The sequence below is a fragment of the Zygosaccharomyces rouxii genome, assembly GCF_000026365.1.
Source record: "Zygosaccharomyces rouxii strain CBS732 chromosome C complete sequence".
Lineage (NCBI taxonomy): Eukaryota > Fungi > Ascomycota > Saccharomycetes > Saccharomycetales > Saccharomycetaceae > Zygosaccharomyces > Zygosaccharomyces rouxii.
In genome coordinates this window covers 538,642-565,379 of record NC_012992.1, presented here as the reverse complement: position 1 = coordinate 565,379, position 26,738 = coordinate 538,642, and the positions used below count along the sequence as shown (strand labels likewise).

Genomic DNA, 26,738 nt, shown 5'->3' with positions numbered 1-26,738 from the left:
TGAAAACAATAATAAAATGACAAAATGTTAAAAAAAAAAAAATGAAAAAAGATTGATCCCAAAAAATTAAGTATTAGTGAATTGAATTGAATTTAAAGTGAATGGAACTGTGATCGCAGTTGTAATTCGATTCGGTTTGATTTTACGAATATATTTCCGTTCTTTCCTTTACTCTTTACTCTTGCGTCGCCGAGTTTAAATATTCGTTTTTTCTCTAAATTGGACTACTTTGTTCCTCTATTTTTGTTACTCTTAATCAAAAGAAATGAAAATTAATAGCTTAAAACTAAACTCCCTTCTTTTTGTGTCAACTCTACTCTTTTATTTCAATGGCGAATGTAACCGCTCCTTCTATTTCTCTTGTACTCACACAAAAATGAAAAATGAAAAAAGTAAAATTAAAGTGTGGAAAACTTGTATCACAAACCTCAGTATAGATGCGGATAATCTGATCCAATGTAATGACTATTCCCAGTTTAAATGGGCACGATAATCAAAAGGATCAATCTAGGTTGGATAACTGACACCAAAAAGTGATTAGATTAGATTAGATGGCTCTAGTGTGATGAGGGAAAGAATGGATAGATGAAAGAGCTGAGATGAAGTGAAATCAAATGAAATAAAAGTAAAAATATTATAACAAAATGAAAAAGGAGTTGTCTGACAATCGCTTCAAAAGGAATGGGAGGGGAGGAGGGGTTAAGCAAGTAATAGTTAAAACTAACTAAAGGATTCTGCCTTTTCTTCCTCGTCTTTCTCTTATTTCGCTGAATGAACAATGTTTAATTCTTGGAATTTTTTGAAATTTAATTGTTTTCATATTTCCTAAACAGTATGATTTGTTTTGATTTGTCCACATCCGGTAAAACATCCAACAAACTGTCCGAAAAGGAACATTGCAGGCGGCTAAAGGAAAATAAATCAACACCTTCTCCGGATAGTCCACAATATACTCTGATTACCCAATATTGTTAAATTGTAAATATATCATAACTAAATCGATACATGTTATTAGAGTGACAATAATGGGTAGATCTTTTCCAACAACAACAACAACAAAGAAGCAACAGAGACTCTCGGACCGATATGACGTATTAAGAAGTATTATTAAATGAACTGCATCCGGTGCATCTGTAATATTGATAGTAGCGATAATACCTGTAGTATGTAGAAAAGACGACAATCACATCGATTGTTCCGATCATTCTCCTGGAAAAAAGATGGGGTAAAATTATAGTCCCCTTCTTCACCTCAATAATTCAGCAACTAAATCCATGACTAACAAGACGTATCTGAAGCAGTAGCTGCTTTCCCGAGAGGAGTAAACATGACCAAAGGTGATTGTAAAGAATATGCAAGAAGACTAATGGTCATAGAAGAGGAGACAACAGAACGAGTGTAAGTACTAATGAGAGTTCAAAGTAGCAGTAACAGTACCAGTGCCCTGTTTTGTCTTTGATTCTCTCTTTAATTCGCCTTCTCGAAGAAACGAAAAAAAGAAACGTTTTTTCTTCTTTTGCACGTGACCTTTGCCTTTTTTTTTTCCTCTCATTTTTTTTCTTTTAAACCATGAACTATTACTATCAATGTTATTACTATAGTAATATACTATACAATTAACTTTTGTACCTTATACTCTACTACCACATATATGTAAAAAAGAACACGAGTAGTGGCGGAGTTTATACAGGGAGGAGGTTTAAAGTTAAGTTCAAAGTTTATTTATTATATTCCATTGCTGTGATAGAGATACACATATAATACACACGCTCTCGGTGGATCATCAATTTCTGCAAATAATACTTTTTGTTAAGAAGGAAGTAAAAATCATTGTTAGTTTTTTTTTTTTGGATAGTACTGGTAAATATGACGTCAGATAAGCGCTACATTTCTTCAAGTGGAGAAGAAGAAGACGATGTTCTATTATCTCAAACAAAGAGAAGAAAACTAAAGGGTAATGGAACTAGTAATAGTAAACGAGTAGTCAAGGATTCAAGTGATTCTGATTCTGGTTCTAATTCCGAAGATTACGATAGTGAAACTGTATTATCCCAGGTATCTGAAAACCAAAACAACAAGAAAGTTAAAAGTGAAGATGAAGATGGAGATGGTGTAGATTATCACGACGACGAAGAGGATGAAGAGGATGAAAGTGATGGCGAATATGATGATGATGATGATGATGAACCATTAAATGGGAAAGCCAATAATAAAAACACAAAACAGACAAAGGCAAAAACGAAGACAAATACGAAACCAAAGACAACTACAAGTACGAAGAAAACAAAGGAAAAACCAAAGGCTAAGACGAATACAAAAACATCAACAGCCCAGTCCAAATCTAAGAAGAACGCGTCAACAAAATCACCATCTACAAAGAAAAAGCAAACTAAAGTAAAAGAAGAGGAGGAGGAAAAAGAAGATTCTACCAAGAGTGAAGATGCCGAAGCTGATGTTGATGCCGAAGCGGAAGAAAATTATAAATGGTGGGAAAAGGAAAAAGATGATGATACCGTCAAATGGACAACTTTAAAACATAATGGTGTTATTTTCCCTCCAACATATGAGCCATTACCATCTCATATTAAAATGTATTATAATGGTAAACCTGTTGATTTACCTCCACAGGCTGAAGAGGTTGCTGGATTTTTCGCAGCTCTTTTACAATCCGATCATGCTAAAAATACTGTTTTCCAAAGTAATTTCTTTAACGATTTTATTGAAGTGCTGAATGAAAATGGTGGTACTAAGAACGGTATCAATATTGAATCATTTGATAAATGTGATTTTACAAAAATGTTTGAATTTTTCGAAATGCAAAAGGAACAGAGAAAACAATTAAGCCCACAAGAGAAAAAACAATTAAGAATGGAAAGGGAAAAGTTTGAAGAACCCTTTAAATACTGTGAATTAGATGGTCGTAAAGAACAAGTTGGTAATTTCAAAATCGAACCACCAGGTTTATTTAGAGGTCGTGGTGCACATCCAAAGACAGGTAAATTAAAACGTAGAGTTTATCCTGAAGATGTCGTTTTAAATTTAGATAAAGATGCAACAATTCCACCACTACCAGAGGGCCAAAAATGGGGGGAGATCAGACATGACAATACGGTTCAATGGCTAGCCATGTGGAGAGAAAATATTTCAAATTCTTTCAAATATGTTAGATTTGCAGCCAATTCTTCATTAAATGGTCAAAGTGATTTTAAAAAGTTTGAGAAATCACGCCAATTAAAATACCATATTGATGCGATTAGGAAAGATTATAATAAAAATTTAAAAAATAAGGTAATGCTAGAACGTCAAAAAGCTGTTGCCATTTATTTAATTGACGTCTTTGCCTTAAGAGCAGGTGGTGAAAAAGCTGATGACGAAGCTGATACTGTAGGTTGTTGTTCACTAAGATACGAACATGTCACTTTAAAACCTCCAAATAAAGTTATCTTTGATTTTTTGGGTAAGGATTCTATTAGGTTTTATCAAGAAGTCGAAGTTGATCCACAAGTTTTCAAAAATTTGACCATTTTCAAGAGACCACCAAAGCAACCTGGTCATCAACTTTTTGATCGTTTAGATCCTTCAGTTTTAAACAAACACCTACAACATTACATGCAGGGTCTAACGGCTAAGGTTTTCCGTACTTATAATGCATCCAAAACGATGCAAGATCAGTTAGATCTAATAAAAAATGAAGGTTCAGTCGCTGAGAAGATTCTAAAGTATAATGCAGCTAATAGAACGGTGGCCATCTTGTGTAACCATCAAAGATCCGTGGCAAAAACTCATGCACAATCTGTCCAAAAGGCAAGTGATAAGATTGAAGAATTAGAATGGCAGAAAGTTAGATTGAAAAGAGCCATCTTACAACTTGATAAAAATGAACGTAAGAAAAGACCAAAGTTTTTCGAGGAAATTGATGATTTCCGTAAGGAAGTGGAAGCATCTATTCATGAGAGAATCATTGAAAGGGAAATCGATAAATGCCATAAAAAATTTGCAAGAGAAAATGATAAGAAGAGATTTGAAAAGCAAGAACTATTAGATGAATCGGTTTTGAAAGAATGGTTAGAAAAAGTTGAAGAATTAAGACAGCAGTACGCCAGAGAATTGAAAACAAGCGTTACTGAAGTGAAAAGTTCTTCAAACAGCATAGAAAAATTAGAAAAACAGATAGAAAAACTGGATCAAAGAATCGAAACTAGTTCCATTCAATTAAGAGATAAAGAAGAAAATTCTCAAGTTTCATTGGGTACTTCCAAAATTAATTATATTGATCCCAGGTTGTCAGTCGTATTTTGTAAAAAATACGGTGTCCCCATCGAAAGAATCTTCACCAAATCGTTAAGAGAAAAATTCAAATGGGCAATTGAATCTGCAGATGAAAACTGGAGATTTTAATAAAAACATCTGAAGAAAACTTTTGTACATAACCAGTAGTAACAACATGTGATACACACATACAGTTTATTTTGTTTAATAGAAGTACGGTTAATTACTAATTATAGAGAATCTCATCGATTTATCAACTCCAATTTCGACCGAGCATTCCTAAATTGGTCACTCCTGTCAAGGATTCTTCCATCATGGGGCTGAAATTTGTTCTATGCATCCTAAAGAAGATCACGAAAATTTTGGCGACCGATGACGCGAAATACCGAAAAAGGACACGAAATATTCTTTTTCAAGATCATCGCGATGAAATCTAGAAGATCACTGACAAGAGTTGATTTGATTCAAAAAGCTTTAAGGACATGTGCAAGGAATGGGGTGAAATTCGCGGCGCATGCTGGGGTAAATTTAGTCTCAAAGTTCTTTAACGAAACGCCAATTCTTTCTCCCCCTGGTTGCTTTTCCTCCTTATACCCTTCGAAGCAAATTGAATCGCCAAAGGTTACCTCTCGTAGGCATAATCAACCACATATTCTGGTAGTTGTCCTGACATGCAAAGTGGCTCACTTTATAAAAGAGATGAAGCACTTCGTGTTACAATTTTTTCATTACTCTCCTAATCCCACTCCCTTTTCTTTGAAAAGAGTTTGGGTGGACGAGACGTCGAATTAATACTGTCAATCACTTAACGAACCCAACCAGCTATTAATCATTCAATCGCTCAATGGTTCTTCAGTATCCATCAGTAGCGCTCTTTTTAGCGCTATTAATTGATGTTTCTTTCGCTAATGACAGGAATTCCATGGCTACTATAACAAAGAGGGGCAATCTTCCGTCTTATCAGCCAACCGCTAGTAGTTCAAGTTCAAGTTCACATTCGTCATATCATGCTACTTTCACACCTGTGGTACCTGGTGCATCCGGTAACAAATACATCTATCATGATTCCCAAAAGGGTGGAACAGTTTTCATTGCTGTTGGTAGCTGTATTGGATTCATAATACTTGCCTCATTTGGGATCTGGTTATTCTTTGCCATTAGAGCATGGAAAAGTGCGAGACAAGAGTATAAACTTAAAGAACTGGAAAACAGATACCAATACGATCCCTTTTTCTTTGCTGGAGCACCTGAACCTTATGATAATTCAACAGATTTTAGTGATACTGATGATGGTAGTGACATTTCAGAAAAAGTTTTCAAGACAAAGGCATCAAGGGTAAGTATGTATAGTCTAGGATCGAACTCAGCCCTGAACCTATTAAATCAAGCTCAACCTCCGCATGCATCTGATGCTATTGTTGATCCCAATGCTGCCTTTGCCAATGCAAGTAATATGTTCCTTTCGCCAACTGAGATATTGAAAAGTCAGAATAATAATAAAACTACGTGGAATTTAGCACAACCAACACAATTAGGTCTCGATAGTAGTGAGCCAAATTCAAACACATCAACGCCGAGAGAACAAACATTTACACAGATAATAGGTCACCAATCAACTTACAGTTTGCCACCAATGATGAGAAATAACTACATGAATAACACTCATTCAAGTTTGGCTTCGATTTCACCATATGCGAATATGCCAGATATTAATGGTAATAATAGTAATAACAATCCCCCACCTAGAAGGACTAAAGGTAAAGATTACAGACCGCCAAGTATGCAGTTAGACACACTTTTGAATCACAATGTATGACAAGTGATACAAAACAATCTGAACCCATTCCTTTACTAATAATGATTATCATATCAATCCCTTCTTTTAATGACACATTTACTACCAACTAGTTCAGTTCATTCATTTACTAATTCCATTCATTTCTAACCACTCGTTTATCTAAAATTCAACCAATATCTAGTATGCAATTTGCATTCATAATGACCAAGCGTCTCGGAGTTCTTGAAAGACGTAAATCACTTTTCCATTCACATAAGGACTATAGTACATAGTTGGAAATCGACATGATGGTACAGTTTTCAAACCACCGTGTCAAGGTTTCTCCATCAGCTAATGTCAAACCTCTCTCAGTCCCCTAGCCTCCCATTCACACATTTTTGGCCTAAAAATCGAATCTATATCAATGTTGGGCCTCTTCGAATACCCACACTTAACTACAATTACACTTACAATTATACAGACATTTTAACACCCATGTTAGATAACACTAAAGTGCACTGGACATTATTATTCTATTATAGCAGCACTTCCTACCGCTATTAAGACCTTTCCCGAAGTTCGGTTCCGTTATGTGCTACCCGCACTCCGGTAGTTCGAGAACGGAAACAGTGGCAAACTCATCGGTATAAAAAGGAACACTATATACTTCAGCCCCATTCATTAACTCGAAGGAAATCTCGTATCTAGCGCGCAACAAGACCAAGAAATTATAGTTATCAAGTATGGCACGTTCAAGACCAGGATCTAGACCAACTCAAACCCGTTCTGCCTCAACAATGGCTGCTCCAGCCCGTCATGCACCACCACCACAGCAGCAGGCACAACCTCATCAAAATTCCTACTCTCACCCACCTGCAACTCAACAATCTCAACAACCAGGTCTTTTCTCCCAAATGGCTTCTACCGCTGCAGGTGTTGCTGTTGGTAGTGCTGTAGGTCATACCCTCGGTGCTGGTCTCTCAGGTATGTTTGGTGGCAGTAGCTCCGCTGCTCCAGAACAACAACAACAACAGCAGGTGGCACCAGTGGACTCTCAAGCTTACAACCAAAATCAAATGAGAGCTTGTGACATGGATGCCAGAAACTTTACTCGCTGTCTGGATGAGAACAATGGTAACTTCCAAATTTGTGACTTCTATTTGCAACAATTGAAAGCATGTCAAGAGGCTTCCAGACAATATTAAAACCACCTATTCTCTCTTTATTTCTTCCCTAGGAACTTAATACTACTACAATTATTTATTCACAGGATTTGTATATAGTCATCATATCTAAATATTAATACATCGTCACGTTGGTCATTGGACGCGAAATTTCACTTTTATATAAAGAGTGTTTATCAAATACAATCGATGCCAGTAAGCTCATCGAATTTTTCTGGGGTTGTAAACCAATAACATCATTGGATACCTATGCTGCGATCTCTAGTGGCGATTAGAGCTAGCCGGCTTGGTTTATCAAGCCATGCTGAACCATGGTCTCAGATGTCTTTAAAAGAATTGAAAGTAGAATGTAAAAATAGAGGTCTGAAGGTTTCTGGTAAGAAAATTGAATTGGTTAGGAGACTCAAGAATTTGAATATAACTAACAGTAATGATAGTCATCTCCGTATTGATATCGATAGACCTAAACCACCGAGGAATAAATCGAAGAAACAGGTTAAGCCGATAAATTCCAATGTGAAATTAGATAGAAATATTGTATTGAACTCTCGTATTAATGACACTATAACCAAAGAAAATGATACTACTCCAACAATTAATGAATCTAATGTCAAGACTTCACCAATCGAGCATGTACAAAATCCACCTGTTGAGCATATGCAAGAACCGCCCGTTGATCATTTTGGCAAGAGCTCACCAATCAAGGAGTCGAAAGATATTATTACAACCACACGACCTTATGCCAATGGGTTTTCAACTGATCAAGACAATTATCAAACAAATTCACTTGCTCTTCGGGATAAAATCTTTCTATTAACATCGACCACTTGCATTACCATTTGGTGGTGGTGGCCCCATATGCCTAGTTTTATCGATCAAATCTTGAAGAGTTACAAATATTTACAGAGTTTTCTCTAGTTTTCGATCGTATTTCTCTTGTTCATATCTTGCATCGAAGAAGCTCTTTTCAGTTCAAAGACCCTCCTTTCAAATGCCTTCATGACAAGTTCAGTGACGCTCCTAGCAAATAGAGAGGAAACACTGTCATATAATTTTGATTTAAATTTAAACCTAAGTAATAATTCCACTTGTGTTGAAGATCGCCTTTGAGGATGAGGTTTAATCGTCCATTCTCCATATAGTAAATGAAATAAATTATGTGATACTGAATTAGCAACTACCTTATATTGCGAATCCTGTTTTGAGCATTTCACATCACATAAAAACTTCTCATCGTATTGGCGGAATCCAACTCTTAAGCCAGCTTCGATAGGTTTATCATCTATAGGGTCTCTTTTATTGACAAAGGATTCCATACAATATGGAACAAATTTTTGATATTCCGAAACCTCAGAAACTACATAATAGACTTTTTCTGGTGTCGAATTTATGGATTTCAACAAGACGTACCTCTGTTCCTTGGCTTCATTAGATAATCCACCCCAGTCAAAGAATTGCCTTGTAGCACTTTTGAATGCGACCAAATTGTGAGCTCTTGGTATAGTACCTAAGACTATTGTAGCCTTAGACCATAAGCAAAGCGCCATCCAGTATCTTCAAATCGTCTATTTACAGTTACATTTTAATTTGAAGATACTAGCGTTAACGGCTTTTCCATAATAAAACCTAAAGACTTCTACAAATTGTACTAGAGCGTAATCATAAGAGGCGCCGCCAAAGCACACACGTTGACCAGTCATGTCATTCGATATTCATTGGAGTAATTTAGAGTCTGATACAAGGCTTAACGAATCCATAAAGAATCACCTCAACACCTACCTAGAGTCTATCAGTCTACCGAGTTATGTGTGTAACTTGAGAATACTTGACTTTAGTCTAGGTAAGACAGCCCCCAATATTACTCTTAGGGAGATTTCAGATCCATTAGATGAACTCTACAGAGGATTAAATGAAGATGAGCCTGATAGTATAACACCGTCACCTAATGATATTCAATTCTTGGTAGAAGTAGAATACAAGGGAGATCTTCTAGTGACATTGGCAGCCGATCTAGTGCTAAACTATCCAAGTGATAATTTCATGACTTTACCTGTGAAGCTTACCATCAGTAATGTTGGTTTGCATTCCCTTTGTCTAGTAGCCCATTTATCTAAACATCTTCTAATAAGCTTTCTGTGCGACATTAGCGATGTGGATTTAGATGGTAATGAGTCTCTGCTGGATCCCAAAGGACATGTTCTTTCTCCTAGAAGATCTCTAGAGAGAATATCAATTATTAGAAATATGAAGATTGAGACTGAAATCGGTCAGCAACATAGTGGTGAAGGTTCAGTACTTAGAAGTGTAGGAAGGTTGGAACAATTTCTCCTGGAAATATTCAAGGATCTGTTACGAAAGGAAGTCAGTTGGCCCAGCTGGATTGAGCTAGATTTTAACGACGATAATGAAGAGGACCTCCAACAATCTAAGGATACTCCCACGACTGCTAACACTGGCACTACTACTACCAATTGAACAGTTCTATTGTGTATGTATTTATGTATCAGTTCATTTGTAAGATATTGTATGACAACGATGACAACCAGCTGTCCAATCCATAGTATACTGATACAGTACCCTACTTTGTTGTAAAAGGATATGCGCGATTCAAATGTGTAAACTCAACACTAAAGTATATTAGAAAAAAAAAAAGAAGGCACTAAATACAAGTCATAGGAGAAGTTATTCCTCATGAATATTTTCGGTGGGTCCAGTGTCTGGGGATCTGAGGATAATAGAGACTTCATTGCCAGTAATGAGTGGCACACACCTGATGAAAGCTCACGTCCAGGAGCAGGTTCAAATAGTATCATGTCGACTACATTAGAATCTGGATTGAACAATTTAGGCATTGCAGGAGGATTAGGAACTTCTCAAGATGTGGACGAGGTTTTAGAACAGAGTGTTTGGGGTGATTCAAATACCAATAATCATCAACATGCTGGTAGTGGTAGTGATGCATTAGTTGGAAGTGAGTCCAATGGGACTAATAACGGTAACGGAAGAGAAGTGGGGATTACTGATACAAATTTGTTTTCTCCTTACAGTTTAAACCAAGATCAGGATCAACGTAGAAGTAGAGAATCTCAAAGGAGCCAAACTCAGGGCGAGAATAATAGTGGAGATGATGAATCCAACGAAGATTTGAATGATTGGCTTGAGTCTGTAAGGAAAACATATCATCCTCTGAGTCCTGATACCGTGGTAATAGAGGAAATTCCTGAACGAGAGGGTCTTTTGTTTAAGCATACCAACTATCTGGTAAAGCATTTGGTGGATCTGCCTAACACAGAGCCTTCCAAAGATCGAAGCGTAGTAAGAAGATATTCTGATTTTGTATGGTTGCAAGAAGTTCTGCTGAAGAGGTACCCATTTAGATTAATTCCAGAATTACCACCAAAGAGAATTGGATCTCAAAATGCTGATCCTCAATTTTTGGAAAGAAGGAAGAAAGGTTTAATCAGATTTATCAATTTAGTCATCAAACATCCAGTGCTGAGCAAAGATGATTTGATATTGACATTTTTGACTGTACCAACTGACCTTTCCAGTTGGAGAAAACAAGCAGGTTATGATACTACTGATGAATTTACAGATAAGAAGATTTCTAATGGATTCATAAAGATGTGGCAAAAGAGGTTATCAGAACAGTGGAATGAGGCAGATGCATCTATTGATAAATCCATCGAAATATGGTTAAAAATTACCTTTCTTTTAGAAAGGCATGAGAAGAGAATCAAACAGATTGCACATGAAAGAAATATCTTACGATCGTTGATTAACGATTTCACACAAACGACACCAAAACTTTATCCAGTGGAACATGGTAGTACTATTTTGGATATTACCAACCAATTTAGTGTGATTGGTAAACATTTGCAAACTACGACCGAATACAATGAACAGGAAGTGGATGCCTCCTCCAGTTCATTGATACCAAAATTCAAAATATTTGTTGATGTTTTGTTCTCCTTAAAGGGATTGTTCGAAAGGTATCGAATAATGGCCGGAAATAACGTTCCTCAATTACAGAGACGTGTAGAAATAAATTTTGAGAAATTACAAACTATGAAGGGGAAACCAGATGTTAGCGGTGCTGAATACGACAAGATTAGAACTGCTATCCAAAGAGATAAGAAATGTATAGTACTGGAACTGAACAGGGCGTGGTTAATCAGACAATGTATCTTAGAAGAATTTACCATTTTCCAAGAAACTCAATTCATTATAACTAGAGCATTCCAAGCATGGTCCAAATTAAACGCAAGTTTTGCTGGGCTCAAATTGAATGAATGGGAAAAATTGACTGACAACCTGATGGATATGCCACTGTCTTATCAATAATTAATGATGTATTTATATATATATCTACATTTTATAGGTGCTGAAAAGTACAAAACCCCATGACGGAAAGAAGGAACATAGCATGCCTAAGCAATTTTTTTACTGGTGTTGGTGAACCCTACACCCTTCACCATAGCTATCAGATCACCAGTGTCATCATCATCCACAGGTTTTAAATATATTTCACTGCCGAAGATACTTTTGATATCTCTTAGTAGATGTATAAATTTTTCATCGATTTGATCTCTCGTAATCCTCAGTCTACCAATGTCCTCCTTACCAATAATCATGTAAACGATAGCTAGCGGTAACTGATTACGACCTACAGCGCCACTGATGGAAATTTCTTCTAACAATTGATATGCAACTTTTGTACCAATATCTTCTGGAACATCACCGGCATCACCAATATCTTCCGCAAATACACACCAACCTTTTTTGGTGGCGGCTACAAGTGTTATACCCCATCCTGGGCTCTTACCTGAATTTTCACCTCTCCAAACGTCAGCTGATATGTTTACCTCACAATTTACAGGTTTCAATACCTTTCTTGCTGCATCAATCATTCTATTAACCATTGAAGGACTTACTCTTGTCGAATAAGCCACTCCTCTAATGGAAGCTATCGTAATTCTATCCAAATTATGCATTGTAATAGGTTGTGGTATTAAAGAATCCACAATTAGATGAACTTCACCACCACCTTGAGGTGGGGAACCTCTTTTTAAAGTATGTAGTGCACATTCTCTGACACCAAATCTCTCTAGGACTGGTAATAACCCCCATTTAATAACCTCAATACCAGCATCATAATGAGATGCAGTACATCCACGAAAGACAATTGAAAATTTCCTTTTAGAAAATGGTGCTAGATATAGCATTGGTTCCACAAAATATCCAACAGGTTTGCTCATGGGGCAGTTATGCGTAACGGATCCACCTACGATAATACCCGGTCTGTAAATAACCGTCGTACCGGTATATGATATCTCTATAGCACTTCCATTAGTGACAGATTCCATCAATCTTAAGAATGAAACTTCATAATCCTTGAGACCTGGATTCAAATCATTTGAACGAATCTTCTCTATCTTGACCGCTTTACCAGACAAAGTGGCTAACATTATTCTCAGTCGAAAATTCTGAGAACCTTGAAAAACAACATATGAAGGCCTGGATGACATTATGCAAATAGTACTGGTTCGATCGAGCTGCTAGAAGACTTCAAGATTAGCTCATTAATCATGCGATGAGCTTCGATTAGCTGCGATGAGCTGAAATTTTTCAATTTTTTTCTAAAGAACATTTGTCCGGGTAAAGTAGTTCACGATAAGGTCAAAAAAATTTAAAAGTCGATGAACTTTGACGCCAAATGGCCCTTCAAAACCAGAGATTAACGTGAATAAGCATACAGTTAGAGTTGCCTGCTGTATTCATTTGTTAGTGGAGACGCTTAGAGTAATTTCTCTGTACATTTTATTTCCCTAGTATGGTTTCTCCCAAAAGAGAGGCTGAGGAGACGTTAGAAAATGCAACTAGTATCAAAAAGTCTAGAGCAGGAACCCCCTTTGGAAGAACGGATCCTGCATTTGATATAGGAAACTCAGAACCAGGATTTGATGAAGCATCAGGTGCACAAGGAGGGGAGGACGTTTCAACACCTTTTGGACAACAACAGTTAGGCACAGAATTTGAAGTATTGTCATTACCGAAGAATGCACCACCAAGTACAGATCTACAAAGGAGTGATAGTGGATTATCATTACCCAAGAAAGGTGAAAAGAAAAGAGGTAAACCTCCAGGGAAAACTAATCAAAGTGGTAGTGTGTCTGCACAACAAAAGAGTAATGCATCATCCTCTTCTACTGGTGCTGGACCACAAAGTTCTAAAAACTCACAGTCAGATCCTAACAAGATGTCAGATGTTTTGTTTTCAGCAGGGGTTGATATTAGAGAAGAAGAAGCTTTGTTAAATTCATCTGTGAATGCATCAAAATCACATTTACAGTCAACTGATGTTAAAATACCATCACATCCACCATTTTTGCACCCTGACCAAGTAAACCAATTCATGAGAAAAGTATGTAAGGAGCAAAACTTTTCACAGAATTTTGCCAAAAATCCTGAAATTTTACGAATGATGTCAAGCGCTTGTGAATCCTACATGAGAGACGTAATTACAAATTCATTGATCATTTCACGACATAGGAGGAAAGCAGTAAAGATTAATTCTGGTAGAAGGAGTGAAACTTCCGTGGCACTAAAATCCATTGCCATGAATCAGAAGAAAGAAGAAGAAAGAAGAGTCAAAAAAAGAGTTGCACTTGGGTTAGAAAAGGAAGATTTAGAAAATAAAATGGATTCTGAAGAAACTCTGCATAGAGCATCAAATGTTACTGCTGGTCTCCGGGCTGGTTCAAAGAAACAGTACGGTTGGTTAACGTCTTCTACCAGTAAGCCAACTTCGCTTGGGGGATTGACTTCAGGTAAAGTTGCATCCGCTGTAGCAGCAAGAGGTGATACTGGACTGCGATTCCGTGAGGCAAGAGAAGAACCAGGTATAGTGATGAGAGATTTACTATATGCATTGGAAAATAGAAGAAACGGTGTTCACAATGTTATTTCCAAGGGTTACGCTCGAATTAGGGATTGAACTTGAATAGCCCCGGTGGCCTATTAATAGAGAATTAGCAGTTAAAGTAAGAGCTGGTATCAAAACATTCGTTAAAACGTAATCAAACATAAAATATATAAACGAATAAAGTAAACAAAAAGAAAAACAACAAAACTTTCTGGTAGGTTGTGGTATCAGAGTCAGCATCGTTGTCGTCAGTTATGGCATAATTCTCATCAAACCGAATAATGCTGCTAAAGCCAAATTCTTGCTTACAGAAAGATTGGCGACAAAATTGCGTTTAATATTACGGTCTACGTTAGAATTATCAATATTTCTGCTTTCATCAAAGGCTGTTTGGTTTGGGTCGACAATAGCGGTTAACAGTACCGTTGTCAAATGGTTTCCAAGCGGGTGCACTCCAGGTCACATTGGAAATCATGTTTTTGACCCCAAAACCTAATTTAGTTTCTGAAGTGCCATTCCAAGTGGTAACATTAGGAGCAGTAGGACCTTGAATTAAATTACCCGTGGTAGCCGCCTCGAAACCGTTCTTGATCATTTACAGACGTTCATTCTCATCGTATGAAATTTGAGAAGTACTAGTGTTGCTAGCAAAAGAGTGTTGAGAATTAGGCATGTAAATGGTCGAAGGTGGGACATGAGACAGATTCAATTTTCTTCAAAAGTCTTCAGATCAGAAACAGGTGGGAATTCAATGTTCTTACCCATCTCACCGAATCGACGTTCGTAAGTAGCCGCTAAGGGAAAACCATCTGACCAGTTATCTGGAGTGTCGACAGAAGAATCTAGGATAAACATGACTTGCAAATCACACTCTTTTTGTAGTAGTGGAATGAATGGAATTTCTTGTCCGTCTTCACCGCCATCAACCAAGTACAGAGAATCTTGCTTTGTCAAAGTAATACTCTTCGAACTGGATCAAGCATTCTTAAAAGGATTTGGATTGTATTTGGCCACTTGGTTAGTATCGTCACTCGCAGTGCTGTTGGGGAAGCTTTTCCGATGGACTATTCTTCAACAATTGGAACATCTGTGGAGAAGCGCCAGGATTAAATAATGAAGCAGCAGTACCCAAGGCAGATCTACCATTATTGAATCCTACCACCCATGAATTCTAATGAACAAGAATGCTGTTAGAACCATTAGCACCCAAATACTTTACATCGGTGAAACCTTTTAAAGATTCATTCCAAGATCCCATTTCAAATAAGTTAAATTCAAAGACGGTAGAATTGAAAGGGTCAATCACTCCATTTGGAGCCTTGTATTCCGCTATAACCAAAGGGAATGGCATCTGCGTATTTTGAAAAGTTTTCAATTTTTGATATCAGATACAGTGTAGTTGGCGGCATCGTGAGGCAGTTGAGGGATAATGTCGTAAGCCATAGCATGTCCCAAGTAATCACTTGAGGATAAGGGAAATCCTGCGGCTTTCTCAGCACTCACCTCATCTTTAACCGCATCTAACCATTTCATGCTGAAACTGTTATCATTGTTAACCAAAGAATGAGAGACATCCCAGATGGAATTGTTTAAACTCATATTATCGATAATACGTTGAACGCTACTTCAGTTGTTACCAACAAGCATACCTACTAACCAGGCACCACCAGATAAATCTGCCAAGTAGCTAGAAATCTAAGCCGTGTTCTCTAGAGCCTCTAGTTCTATCATCCATAGCGGCTAACGTACCTGCACCGCTAAACATGGCACGGTAAGAATCACCAGATGCAGCTAATTCGATTTTGAGAACGAACGAGTATGAATTGTGGTGGAAGGATGAAGCGTTGTTATGGGCTGAAGCGTTATGGTGAGCAGTGGCATTCTCATGTCAGACATGGTGATAACGAGCCATTTCGTGGGAATCACGTAACTTGCTATTGTTACTATAAGACACATTGGTCACTGGAAAAAGTTGATTAATGGTTTCAATGATATTGGTAAAATTACCCCATGATTGCAACATAAACTGTTCTGCTTATACTTTTTTTTTTTTCAACCATTCCTATTCAACATGGGATAGACCCTCAGCTTCACCCAAAAATGAAGTTACGTTAGAGGGGCATTCTATTGTTCTTGGTGTATAACCATTATCGATAACGCTGTTGTTTGATTTCCTGGCGGAATATGCAGCTTTTGATGCGACGGCGGCTGTCTGGAAAAGACCCAACAGTAGTACTAAATACGAGATGCTGAACATTGTATTGTTGGTGTTGGTTGCCTGAGACACAAGCGAGGGCACCAACCATACGTGGATCTTGGGCAAAACATTTAGTAACGACTAATTCCAAAAATTAGCCTTTTAAGTGCCTTTTGAACCATGGCAATGCGTCTATTTCGACTATACGTAAAGGTTCGCGATAGATCAACACCATCATATTTGTTAAAATACGAGATTCATTAAAACAATAATAAAGAATTATATACCAGAAAGAAATGAGGGAATTTCATTGATAAATGGTATCAATTACGGGAGATTAGAACAATCCTGCAACGGTCACCATGAATGCGAATAGGGAAAGACCGCTTCTTGGAGAATATGAATTGGAGGCACCGCCCTTTGAACTAGAGGTGGCGCTAGGAGATGCACTCTTTGTGTAGTCGTCGTTATGTTGGATCTTTGTACCGTTATGAGAAATATGTCCATTCCAGCAGTAGTCCTGGAAACATTGTTTACATTCTTTTGGTAGAGTTGCATTCATAGATTCTTGAGAACGACGCATGATGGCGCAAGCGACACAGCCAGCAAAGTTACTGTCATCGGTCAAATTGTTTCTAGTGGTAGCTTCGAAACCGTTCTTAATCATGTTTAGACGCTCGTTGTCAGAGTAGGACAACTTGAAAGTAGATTGGTTACCATTGTATGACATCCTACTGTTAGGGACGTAGACCACCAATGGAGGGGTGAAAGCCAAATCACTCATATTCTGAGCATCACAACCAAAGAAAGTTGGCTTAGTGTTCAAACCCTCGGCAACAAAAGTTTCAACATCAGGCACGTATGGGAAGGCAATATCCTTACCCATCTTACCGAATTGACGTTCGTAAGTAGCCACTAGAGAGGAACCATCTGGCCAGTATTCAGTAGTGTCGGCAGAGTTATCCAGGGCAAAGATAACGTCGACACCACGTTCTTTTTGTAGGAATGGCAACAATGGGATGTTTTCATTATCTTCACCACCATCGACCAAGTACAAGTCTTTGCTGTCGACCAAGCTACTCGTGTAGTCATTACTGACATAACTAGTGTTGAGGAATGGATTAGGAGAGTAAACGGCAATATCATCTTCATTCTTTGAAATGTCTTTCAAGAAATGGCTGATGATGCTCTTCACCACACGAGGCATACCAGTAGTGTTCAATCTTAGTAAGAATTGGTTGAACAAGGTAGAAGAAGTACCCATAATGAAACCAACGTTGTCGTAGCCAGCAACGCATTCGCCCTTCTTTTCAGGTTTACCGTCAACAGCCTTGGTACCCAAGTACTTCACATCTGTGAATGCACGTAGAGATGGATCCCAAGATCCCATCTCGAAGGGGTTAAACTCAAACACAGTAGCGTTCAAACTGATGACACTGGTACCAGGGTATCTACCATCAGCAACACTGATAGGGAAAGGCATAGAACCATTTTCAAACACCTCAGCATCTCTCAGGGTGGACCAAGTGTAAGCCTCACCACCTCTGTACAAGCTGGGGAAGAAATCGTAAGAAAGCGCACGGCCCCACAGATCAGTCAATGAGGCATTGTAGGTCTTGTGCTTTTGACGGACAGTCTTAAAGATGTGCTCCCAGTGGTCAGCAGTTCCGAAAACATTAACACCATCTGGATTAACAAGGGAGTGAGAAATATCCCAGATAGAATCATCTGCCGTAGTGTTATCAACGATTGTTTGCACACTAGTCCAGTTGTTCCATGCCAAAGTACCAGTTAACCAGTTACCACCAGAAAGACCAGCCAAATAAGTAGCACCTTGCAAGACACCACCTAGACCATGCTCGTCAGCACCACGGGTACGGTTGTCAAAAGCGGAAATCATACCAGCACCACTCAACATAGCACGGTAACCACCACCGGATGCACCAATGGCGACCACTGGTGCATGGCTGTCGTTGCCGCTAAACACTTTATCAACCAAAGAGTTGTCGCTGAAATTTTTGGTGGCACGCTTAACAAAATCATGCAAAGCTTCCTTGGCAATAGGTCTTCTACGCTTTAACCATTCGGTTTCGTTGTCAGATAACCCATTGGCTTCTCTAACTAAAACAATGTCATCGGGACAATTAACAGTCGAAGGAACGTAACTATTCTTGGGAGACCAAGCGGCAGCTAAACCAGCTACCACGAGGACCAATAAACTCTCGATGAAATTCATGGAAAGCTTACAATAACTTATCCGCGGATGTAACCTCGATGTCTCTTTGTTTCCCCGGTAATGAGTAGAGTTTGAGTTGGCTCTTATATCACTCGAAAATCCCCCGAGAACAAAGGCTTTTTTTTTTTATCATTATTATTAACTCTCCCCCTCTTCCTCCCTTCTCTGTTAAGATTTTGTTGACGTAGTAGAAAATGGAAATCTTCCTTTCCGCATTTCGGAAAGTGCGTTAGCAAACAGGAAGAGGGAATAATGAAGCCGACTATGTGAAGGCCGCGGAAGATGAATGGGTTTTCTTTTCTCTGTAGATGTTTAGTAGCCCAGCATGCAAGTCGGATGGGCGCAGTCGAAGATACGATGAAAATCTTCTTGACGTACTTGGAGAACTATTCCGAGCGTAGCTACTAACAACCGTTGTTTTTCCGTCTTTATAGTAGTAATCATCACGTAATGAGTGGAGAAGGTTGGGAGAACTGTCACCGGTAATGGATAAACCGAGTAACCCCTCGAGGTGTGGGTGTGGCTATAGCTGCCGCGGAATGGGCGAGACGCTGAGGAGTGGTACTAGGGGGGAGGAGGCGATATTTCGATGGTAGGCCGAACTCGACCTACGCCGCTCTTGCGAGCGAAGCGAGTAAGCACAGTTTTGGTTCTTTTTCAAAAGAACAAGCTGCCAAAGGGAATGATATCGACTGTTCTTTTAAAAAAGAACCAAAACTGTTGTTACTCGCTTCGCTCGCAAGCATTGGGCGATGCTACTTTGCATTGTTCTATCTGTCCCGGCCAATGATTTTTGCTCCCTGTGCCGCCAATTACGGTCGAAAGAAAATAACCCACGCGCGGATGGCATAGAAGCAATACGATAGTACCCAATTGGAAAAAATGAAGCTCCTCTTGGTAGTTTTGAGTGAGATTACACACAATGGGAAGTGCTTACGACATGGGAAAGTAAAGAAGGAGATCTGTTTAAGCGCTGTATATCGTTAAGTGGTACAAGCGTCAAGTCAGGTATATGGTTTCATTCATCAATAGAAGCGACGACATAAGCGGCGGCACGAAGCTCGACTAAATAATCTTGAGAGCGGGTATCATCGCCCCGGGAAGGAACAGCCGCACAATCAGAGTCTAGAAGGTACTGAAACAAAGAATACACACCCGCAGTTCCCTTGTAGGCTGTAAATTTTCCCCAGTCGTTGACAATGCTACGTCTAACAGCCGTGGACCGAATCTTGCGAAGCTATGCAGTTTTATTTAGTAACGGATTCACCTACCCCGTCAAAATGTTGGTACGGCCGTTAGCCTTACTAGCATAACGGAGCAAAGTCGAGAGGTTCGAGGCAATTATTGATTGGATCTACAAGCTATAGATACGCATTTCTAATTTTCCGACGGCTTCGCCAAGCAAATTATTAGACTTTTCTTTTTTCGAAAAAAAGTGATCTACGAAAGGCGCAGATGTAAAACACTTGCTAGGAGAAGAGATGCTACAAATAACTCAGTATGCATTCTATACGCAGCCTTCATTCCGACAGTCACTTCCTATGCAAACGATAAGCCTCCCATTAGAATACGATTGTGCTGAAATGGCCCTCTTGGCAACTACAGAAATATGACGCACGCTGCCTTCGAGACAACTCAAATTCGGTAACTGTGCCTGGTGGGCACAACAGAGGTTTGATCCCTTATGCGTATGACAGTTTGAAGCTGCGCATGTCCATTGTCATTTCGAAGGTAATATATAATATCCACATGACTTTGAGACACGTGGATATCACGTGTCTCGCTGGTTACTTGTTATTCCGTATTATAATCCCATAACCAACACTGATGGGCTTCTGGTTTAGATGCAACGGTAATACATCTCGGCTTTGTTCTCTTTCTCTTTTCTTTCCAAATTTTTATTTGTTGTGCTTTTCTATATAAAATAAGAAAGTTCGATCATCGCCATGTCTACTACAACAAACAAAAAAATCCAACAACAAGGCATAGAAGAGAAACAACAGCAATAATGTCGGGTAAAGTACACGGTGGTAAGGGTAAGTCCGGTGCCAAGGACGGTGGTGCTTTAAGGTCACAATCATCCTCAGCAAGAGCTGGTCTTCAGTTCCCAGTTGGTAGAATTAAGCGTTATTTAAAACGTAATGCAAGTGGTAAAGTTCGTGTAGGATCCAAATCTGCGATTTATTTAACTGCTGTATTAGAATATTTAACTGCAGAAGTACTAGAACTGGCAGGAAATGCTGCTAAGGATTTAAAGGTTAAGAGAATCACACCAAGGCATTTACAACTTGCCATCAGGGGAGATGATGAGTTAGATAGTCTAATTAGAGCCACCATTGCTTCAGGTGGTGTTTTACCCCATATCAACAAGGCTTTACTGCTAAAGGTGGAAAAGAGAAAATAGATTCACATTTGAATCTGAGCATTAAAAATGAATATGAATATATGTACGTAATTCGTATCTCGTATATCGCTGTGTGTAATATTAGTCGCGTTTAAAAGATGGTTTAACTCTGACTTTAACGTTATTTTCGTTTTAAAGGTTTCCTTAACACTTCGAAGAAAACGAAGAGAATAAGAGATTTGGTCGCGGGTGATAATGGCTACTTCAGATACCAGAAGGCGGCAGGTTGCCTGTTTTGCCCTATCAGTTTATGCATTGACCATTTATGCCGTTTATAATTCTGCAAGAACGAGTGTTTCATTCTTACAAGCTACTATTAAATTGACAACCGGTTTCAATGTAGTCATATTAACCGTTTTCACCATTTTAAACTCTGCAGTACTCTGGAAATTATCTACAGCAATATTATTTGGTAACCTAAGCTTACTCGAATATGAACACATTTTTGAAAGATTGCCTTTTACCATTATAAACACTGTGTTCATGTCTTCGATGTTTCACGAACAGGATTTCTTTACAGTTACACTATTTGGGCTTTTATTATTATACATGAAAGTATTTCATTGGATTTTGAAAGATCGTTTAGAAGCTCTTTTGCAGTCAATTCATGAATCAACTACTTTAAAGAGCTTGATTTGCACCAGATTTAGCTTTAATTTGGTCTTGTTAGCAATACTGGATTATAAAATTGTTTCTGGATGCATTACCAATTCTTTGTCCAATAGTTTTGGTGCTTCCACCTCTGTTCATTTGATGGTTGGTATGGAATTTGCCATGTTACTAATTGATCTTTTGAATTTGGCCATGCATACGGTATTAAACTTTTATGAATTTTACAGGACGCAAGTTGATGCGCACTTATCAAGTGTGGACACTGATACTGATGGTGGAGATGAGGAAAATGAAGATGAGGATGTTAATGGATCGTCCTTCGCAGGTCTCGAAGGTAAATTTATGTATGAAAGAGTTATCGATGTCTTTACCAGGTTCCTCAAGACTTTGATTCATGCAATCATGTTAATTCCATTTAGAATGTCAATTTTATTGATCAAAGATGTATTTTGGGATGTTTTAACTCTATGTCAGATTGTATCGAGTCTTTGGAGAATTTGGCAGAATAATAAACAATTAGATGATAAATTGAAAACGATGTCGCCTGTGGAATTGTCTGCAACTGATAACATCTGTATCGTTTGTATGGATGAATTATGCGCAGATTTGGAGGAAGTGGTTCAAGGTCCAGACCGTGAGAAGGTTGCAAAAACTGGTAAATACAAGCCAAAGAGATTGCCCTGTGGACACGTCCTGCATCTTTTCTGTCTCAAAAATTGGATGGAAAGATCTCAAACTTGTCCCATCTGTAGATTACCTGTATTTGACGAAAATGGTAATGTAGTACAATCACAGAGTTCAACAACTAACCGTACTACACAGGCGACAAACCAGTCTACTAATGTGACTACTACTGCTGCAACGACGACAACGACGACAACGACGACAACGACTACATCCACAACCGAAATGGATTCTTCTGGTGGTTCAACGGCTTCTACGCCATCCTCTCGCCAATCAACTCAACAGACTCTCGGAGATCTTACACCAACTCCAACAACTGCTGATTCAAATTCAAATATTGCAAACCTTTGGTACTCTTATCCTATTCAAGAGGCGAAAGATGGTGTTGTCACTTTTAGTCTAAGGGATTCAGTATCCGGTAATCCTGTAAGGGCCAAATTAACACTTAATAATGATAATGAAACTCAAAGAATTACGATCCCTAACGAATGCATACATCACCTTGAATCCATTCAAGGTTTGAAAAGAAGAATATCTGAATTAGAAGCTCAAGTTAGAGAAATGAGTGAACATTAGTTTAAAGAAACATTTCGTTTTCGTTGTTGGTTTTTATAAATATATATCTACGTGTATATCTACACGTATATCTATCGTTATAATACATGGTGCCTAGTCACTCAGAGATGCCTCGGAATCAATTAGTTGAGTGTCCAAATTTTCTGGGTACATCCCACTTTCGTCGCTAGGTGAATGGGCATCATTATCTTCGTCCTCTTCTTCGTCCATATCGTATGCGTCTATTTTACCGTATAATCTAGCTTCAAAAGCTGCTAGTTGTCTTGCGATGTATCTTTTTGGAAATGTGAATCCGCCCTTACTAGAACACTGTTGTAAGTGGCTCTTTGTATTTTGGATATGTTGAATGACTTGGTTACTTGCAATGTCCCTAGCGGAGCCAGTTAAACGTGGATCAAATTGTTGTGAGAGTGTATCAGCTTTAACCATATGACATAGAGCATAGATAAACCAAACTTCAGGATCGTCCATGTAAGGTGGTCCTAAGACCATCTCAGAAATTCTATCCATAAGTGATTGGAAATTTTCTGCCGCACTCTTCGAATCCATCTCTAAATCTTCTAATCCATTGGCATAGCGAATTAAACATTCCCAAAGCCAAGTGGTCGTGTATTTGGGAGTGTGCGTCTTGGACCCCTTTGTGAAGACGGGGGCCATCCTATAGTTAACATCGTCTGCAAACGGTAGTTTTGTAGAATAAACACTACTCATCCACTGTAAAAATTCTAATGATCTTGTAGGTTGTCTTTCCGCTAAGATGCGTTCTCCTAACCCCCAAAGAGTTCTTACATCTACACCTGGAATCCTTATAAGTAATGCAAAACATTTGTATGCCAGTTCCCATTTCCTTTTCAAAACGTTAATATGCAAAAGACTGGTTAGAGTCCCTATATGTTTTAATTGGAAAGTATTGGCTCTTCCATAAGTTGGATCAAAGAGTTGATAACCTTGTGTCGTTGCATGGAAAAAAGTCTTATTAGTTCTAGAAGCTACCGCTAAAGATGTTTCCATCCTTCTCAATCCATGTCTTTGAATTCTATTCATCCTATTATAATTTATCCTATTACGTTGGATGGGTGTCCTTTTCCTTGGGTCACATTGCCACTTTTCAAAAGTCAATTGAGGCTTTTCATATTTCCTGTAAAACTTGCGCTCCTCATTATCCACTTCTTCCACAGGTTGCTCTTCATCAGATTCCAGATCTGAATAACTTTCACCGATAATGCTTTTCAGTCTTTTTCTTATCCTTCTTCTCTTTTGCTGACCAACCTCCTCATTCTCACTAGTTTCAGTTGCTGAATTTTCAGGTGTGGGTAATTCAGTTTGCCCATTACTTATACCATTAATGCCATCATATTTCTTGCTAAGGTTGTTGATATACTGATATTTGAGTTTTCTAGACGTACGTGTTCGTTTACTAGTAATCACCAAAGGTAACTCAAACATATCAACATTGCCTCCCCAAAATACCTACAAAAACAAATGAGCGTGAAGAGACTCCAAATGCCCTACTGATCCTCCAAAATACTGAAGTTTATAAAGCATGCAAGATGCGATGAGCTTCGAATGAACTTAATTTTTTCAAAAATATTTTTAACCGAAAGAGAAATGAGTTTTTTTCGCAGTCGTGACATGACATCCTTGTACTCTAGAGATCTATGCTCTTCTACTTTCAACGAATTAGGAGGGCGTGTGGTCTAGTGGTATGATTCTCGCTTTGGGTGCGAGAGGCCCTGGGTTCAATTCCCAGTATGCCCCGATTCATTTTTCTTTTTGCTCCCAATGCATATTTTTACCATAACCATATTAACAACATTGACAACTGCTACTACTACAAGTACTACAAACGCTCATACATTCATCTCCTGGTTGGTTATTCCCTAATTTCTTACCTTGCTAATTTCAATGATTTTTTAATATTTGTTTGTAACTCTTAACATTCTGTACCACCAGGCAAAAATGAAGGAGAATACTTAGGAGCAAAAGAGGTACTTTAGAACAAAACAAGGAGCTGTTGTAAAGTAAAATATCTGTCCTCTATTTCTTCATAATAATGATCATCTCTTTAATGATAGTGTGTTTTTGAAGAAATAATTTATTATAAAATAGCAAACTTTGAAAACAGCAAAATATTAATAAAAAAATCCCGAAATTACTGACACAGAACAAGAATAGCCTGGTTTCTCCCATGAATATCATTCGATATATACATACTTGTGTACATGTACACTTGTATGCATACATCGGTTTTTTTCTTTCATTTTATTAATATTTTTTTAATATTTTTGTGTCATTAAGAGGCAGCGTGTCCCGCGTCAGTGTGTCACACACCAGCAAAAGACAATGTAAAAACCATCAAGATTCACAACTACATCTTCTATTTCTGTTATCCCGTCTAAACTTTGTGTCAACTTCACTGAAATTTTTGGCTCTCATATAATGTAAATTCAAGCACTTCTTTTATAGATTACTATCTTTCACTTTTTTACCTATTGTTATATTTCAAGCTATACACGCCCAGTCAATCAAAAAAGAATACTTGCTGCATTATAAGATTTATTTTCAGTCTCCAAGGTTTATAAAACTATTATAATTTAGCTAACTCAAACATGGAATCTAATAGCAGCTTCTCTCCGTCTTCCGCCGACAATGCAACACTTCAAGATGCTATTGATTATGAAATGAACATCTGTTTCGACGACGATTTTCAATTAAATCAAAAAACAATACCTATAGAAAATGGGTTATTAAGTTGTCCACAAAAAATTTCTGAAGGGCCAACTATTTCTCTATCCAAACCTGCTAACTGCATCGTTACTAAAGACTCTGTCAAGGCCGAGCTAATATCTACTAAAACCAATTTGACCCGATATTATGAAAAGGAGAATGGTTTTAATGGGTTTGTAGATCAAGTCTTTGAAGTCAATTATGATGTGACTATGACCAATTGTAACTTGGTTTCCAAATATTCTGATCTACAGCTTGAGAATATAAATTTATTGGAAACAATTGCCAAGATGAAAACAAACCACTCTCAGGAAATTACACATTTGCAAGATGCCTTTAAGAAAGCCAAGAGTGAAAATTATGAAATGAGTTTAACCAACTCCGATTTAACTTTGTCTAATGTCGACAATAGAAGAGAAATCATTCAACTAAAAGATGAAAATCGTCGTTTAAAGCAGAAAGAGACAAGGTTCGCACCTCTAGATCAAACATTTAATGGTACTGTACCAAAGAAAGTGATTGGAGATATATCTTTGATGAACGAGGACTTGAGCGCTAAATTAGCGCGTGTTACCGCTGAGTTCAAGAATTGGGAAATTGAAAATAATTTATCTAAGAAACAACAACAATCGAAATCGCTCTCTGACCAACTCCAAATACAAACGTTAATGAATGAGAATGTCACTTTGAAAACTAGAGTGGAACAGCTACAATCCACCCGTAAAAACAATTCTCGTGAACATCTATTGGAAAGATTAGTAGAGTTAAGAGAACTACGAGAACAATTGAGTAAAGATACAAAATTTATCAGTAATGCCCAACAATTACAAATTGATAAGGAAAACTGCTTATCTGATTTAACCCGCTTACAAAGAGATTATGATGAATTAAGGAGAAAGTCTGAACTACTGCAGGTAACAAAAAACTTTAGTGGCAGTAGTAATAACAGCTTCACTGAAAGGTCTACTTCACCTGAATTTGATAATGACATTTTTGACGGATTGACACCACAGACAAACGTTACCGAAAAGACTTTTAAACGGAAAAGATTTTACAAGAAGGGTAGTCTTTCACCATCGAACTGGAGTCTAAGATTTGCTAAAAACAAATTCTTCCGTTCGTTAGCCAGTTAGATAGTGGACTAACC

The 26,738-nt window shown here is 38.1% G+C and overlaps 14 protein-coding genes and 1 non-coding gene across 15 annotated transcripts; 11 read left to right on the top strand and 4 right to left on the bottom strand.

Annotated features, from left to right (window-relative positions):
- Positions 1-1,866: 1,866 nt before the first annotated feature.
- TOP1 (DNA topoisomerase 1) lies at positions 1,867-4,398 on the top strand (the record flags this gene model as incomplete). Its single annotated transcript, XM_002495928.1, has 1 exon — positions 1,867-4,398. The coding sequence occupies one exon, from the start codon at positions 1,867-1,869 to the stop codon at positions 4,396-4,398; it is 2,532 nt and encodes an 843-aa protein (XP_002495973.1).
- Positions 4,399-5,113: 715 nt separating this feature from the next.
- On the top strand, positions 5,114-6,085 carry CSI2 (Csi2p; the record flags this gene model as incomplete). The annotated part of the gene is made up of 1 exon (XM_002495927.1): positions 5,114-6,085. The coding sequence occupies one exon, from the start codon at positions 5,114-5,116 to the stop codon at positions 6,083-6,085; it is 972 nt and encodes a 323-aa protein (XP_002495972.1).
- A 704-nt stretch (positions 6,086-6,789) lies between these two features.
- Positions 6,790-7,251, top strand: MIX17 (Mix17p; the record flags this gene model as incomplete). Its single annotated transcript, XM_002495926.1, has 1 exon — positions 6,790-7,251. One exon carries the CDS (start codon positions 6,790-6,792, stop codon positions 7,249-7,251), a length of 462 nt encoding a protein of 153 aa, XP_002495971.1.
- Positions 7,252-7,479: 228 nt separating this feature from the next.
- On the top strand, positions 7,480-8,148 carry AIM34 (Aim34p; the record flags this gene model as incomplete). The annotated part of the gene is made up of 1 exon (XM_002495925.1): positions 7,480-8,148. One exon carries the CDS (start codon positions 7,480-7,482, stop codon positions 8,146-8,148), a length of 669 nt encoding a protein of 222 aa, XP_002495970.1.
- Positions 8,145-8,777, bottom strand: COQ10 (ubiquinone-binding protein COQ10; the record flags this gene model as incomplete). Its single annotated transcript, XM_002495924.1, has 1 exon — positions 8,145-8,777. The coding sequence occupies one exon, from the start codon at positions 8,775-8,777 to the stop codon at positions 8,145-8,147; it is 633 nt and encodes a 210-aa protein (XP_002495969.1).
- A 151-nt stretch (positions 8,778-8,928) lies between these two features.
- Positions 8,929-9,705, top strand: MDM12 (ERMES complex subunit MDM12; the record flags this gene model as incomplete). The annotated part of the gene is made up of 1 exon (XM_002495923.1): positions 8,929-9,705. One exon carries the CDS (start codon positions 8,929-8,931, stop codon positions 9,703-9,705), a length of 777 nt encoding a protein of 258 aa, XP_002495968.1.
- Positions 9,706-9,921: 216 nt separating this feature from the next.
- On the top strand, positions 9,922-11,574 carry MVP1 (Mvp1p; the record flags this gene model as incomplete). Its single annotated transcript, XM_002495922.1, has 1 exon — positions 9,922-11,574. The coding sequence occupies one exon, from the start codon at positions 9,922-9,924 to the stop codon at positions 11,572-11,574; it is 1,653 nt and encodes a 550-aa protein (XP_002495967.1).
- Positions 11,575-11,660: 86 nt separating this feature from the next.
- On the bottom strand, positions 11,661-12,758 carry RCL1 (rRNA-processing endoribonuclease; the record flags this gene model as incomplete). Its single annotated transcript, XM_002495921.1, has 1 exon — positions 11,661-12,758. One exon carries the CDS (start codon positions 12,756-12,758, stop codon positions 11,661-11,663), a length of 1,098 nt encoding a protein of 365 aa, XP_002495966.1.
- A 305-nt stretch (positions 12,759-13,063) lies between these two features.
- On the top strand, positions 13,064-14,227 carry TAF4 (Taf4p; the record flags this gene model as incomplete). The annotated part of the gene is made up of 1 exon (XM_002495920.1): positions 13,064-14,227. One exon carries the CDS (start codon positions 13,064-13,066, stop codon positions 14,225-14,227), a length of 1,164 nt encoding a protein of 387 aa, XP_002495965.1.
- A 2,462-nt stretch (positions 14,228-16,689) lies between these two features.
- PLB3 (lysophospholipase) lies at positions 16,690-18,588 on the bottom strand (the record flags this gene model as incomplete). The annotated part of the gene is made up of 1 exon (XM_002495919.1): positions 16,690-18,588. One exon carries the CDS (start codon positions 18,586-18,588, stop codon positions 16,690-16,692), a length of 1,899 nt encoding a protein of 632 aa, XP_002495964.1.
- Positions 18,589-20,596: 2,008 nt separating this feature from the next.
- HTZ1 (histone H2AZ) lies at positions 20,597-20,992 on the top strand (the record flags this gene model as incomplete). The annotated part of the gene is made up of 1 exon (XM_002495918.1): positions 20,597-20,992. One exon carries the CDS (start codon positions 20,597-20,599, stop codon positions 20,990-20,992), a length of 396 nt encoding a protein of 131 aa, XP_002495963.1.
- Positions 20,993-21,187: 195 nt separating this feature from the next.
- On the top strand, positions 21,188-22,864 carry HRD1 (E3 ubiquitin-protein ligase HRD1; the record flags this gene model as incomplete). The annotated part of the gene is made up of 1 exon (XM_002495917.1): positions 21,188-22,864. The coding sequence occupies one exon, from the start codon at positions 21,188-21,190 to the stop codon at positions 22,862-22,864; it is 1,677 nt and encodes a 558-aa protein (XP_002495962.1).
- A 93-nt stretch (positions 22,865-22,957) lies between these two features.
- RRN11 (Rrn11p) lies at positions 22,958-24,310 on the bottom strand (the record flags this gene model as incomplete). Its single annotated transcript, XM_002495916.1, has 1 exon — positions 22,958-24,310. The coding sequence occupies one exon, from the start codon at positions 24,308-24,310 to the stop codon at positions 22,958-22,960; it is 1,353 nt and encodes a 450-aa protein (XP_002495961.1).
- Positions 24,311-24,550: 240 nt separating this feature from the next.
- On the top strand, positions 24,551-24,622 carry ZYRO0C07150r. The gene has a single exon. It is a non-coding gene; the product is annotated as a tRNA-Pro (tRNA).
- Positions 24,623-25,473: 851 nt separating this feature from the next.
- ZYRO0C07128g (uncharacterized protein) lies at positions 25,474-26,724 on the top strand (the record flags this gene model as incomplete). Its single annotated transcript, XM_002495915.1, has 1 exon — positions 25,474-26,724. One exon carries the CDS (start codon positions 25,474-25,476, stop codon positions 26,722-26,724), a length of 1,251 nt encoding a protein of 416 aa, XP_002495960.1.
- Between the last annotated feature and the right edge of the window lie 14 nt (positions 26,725-26,738).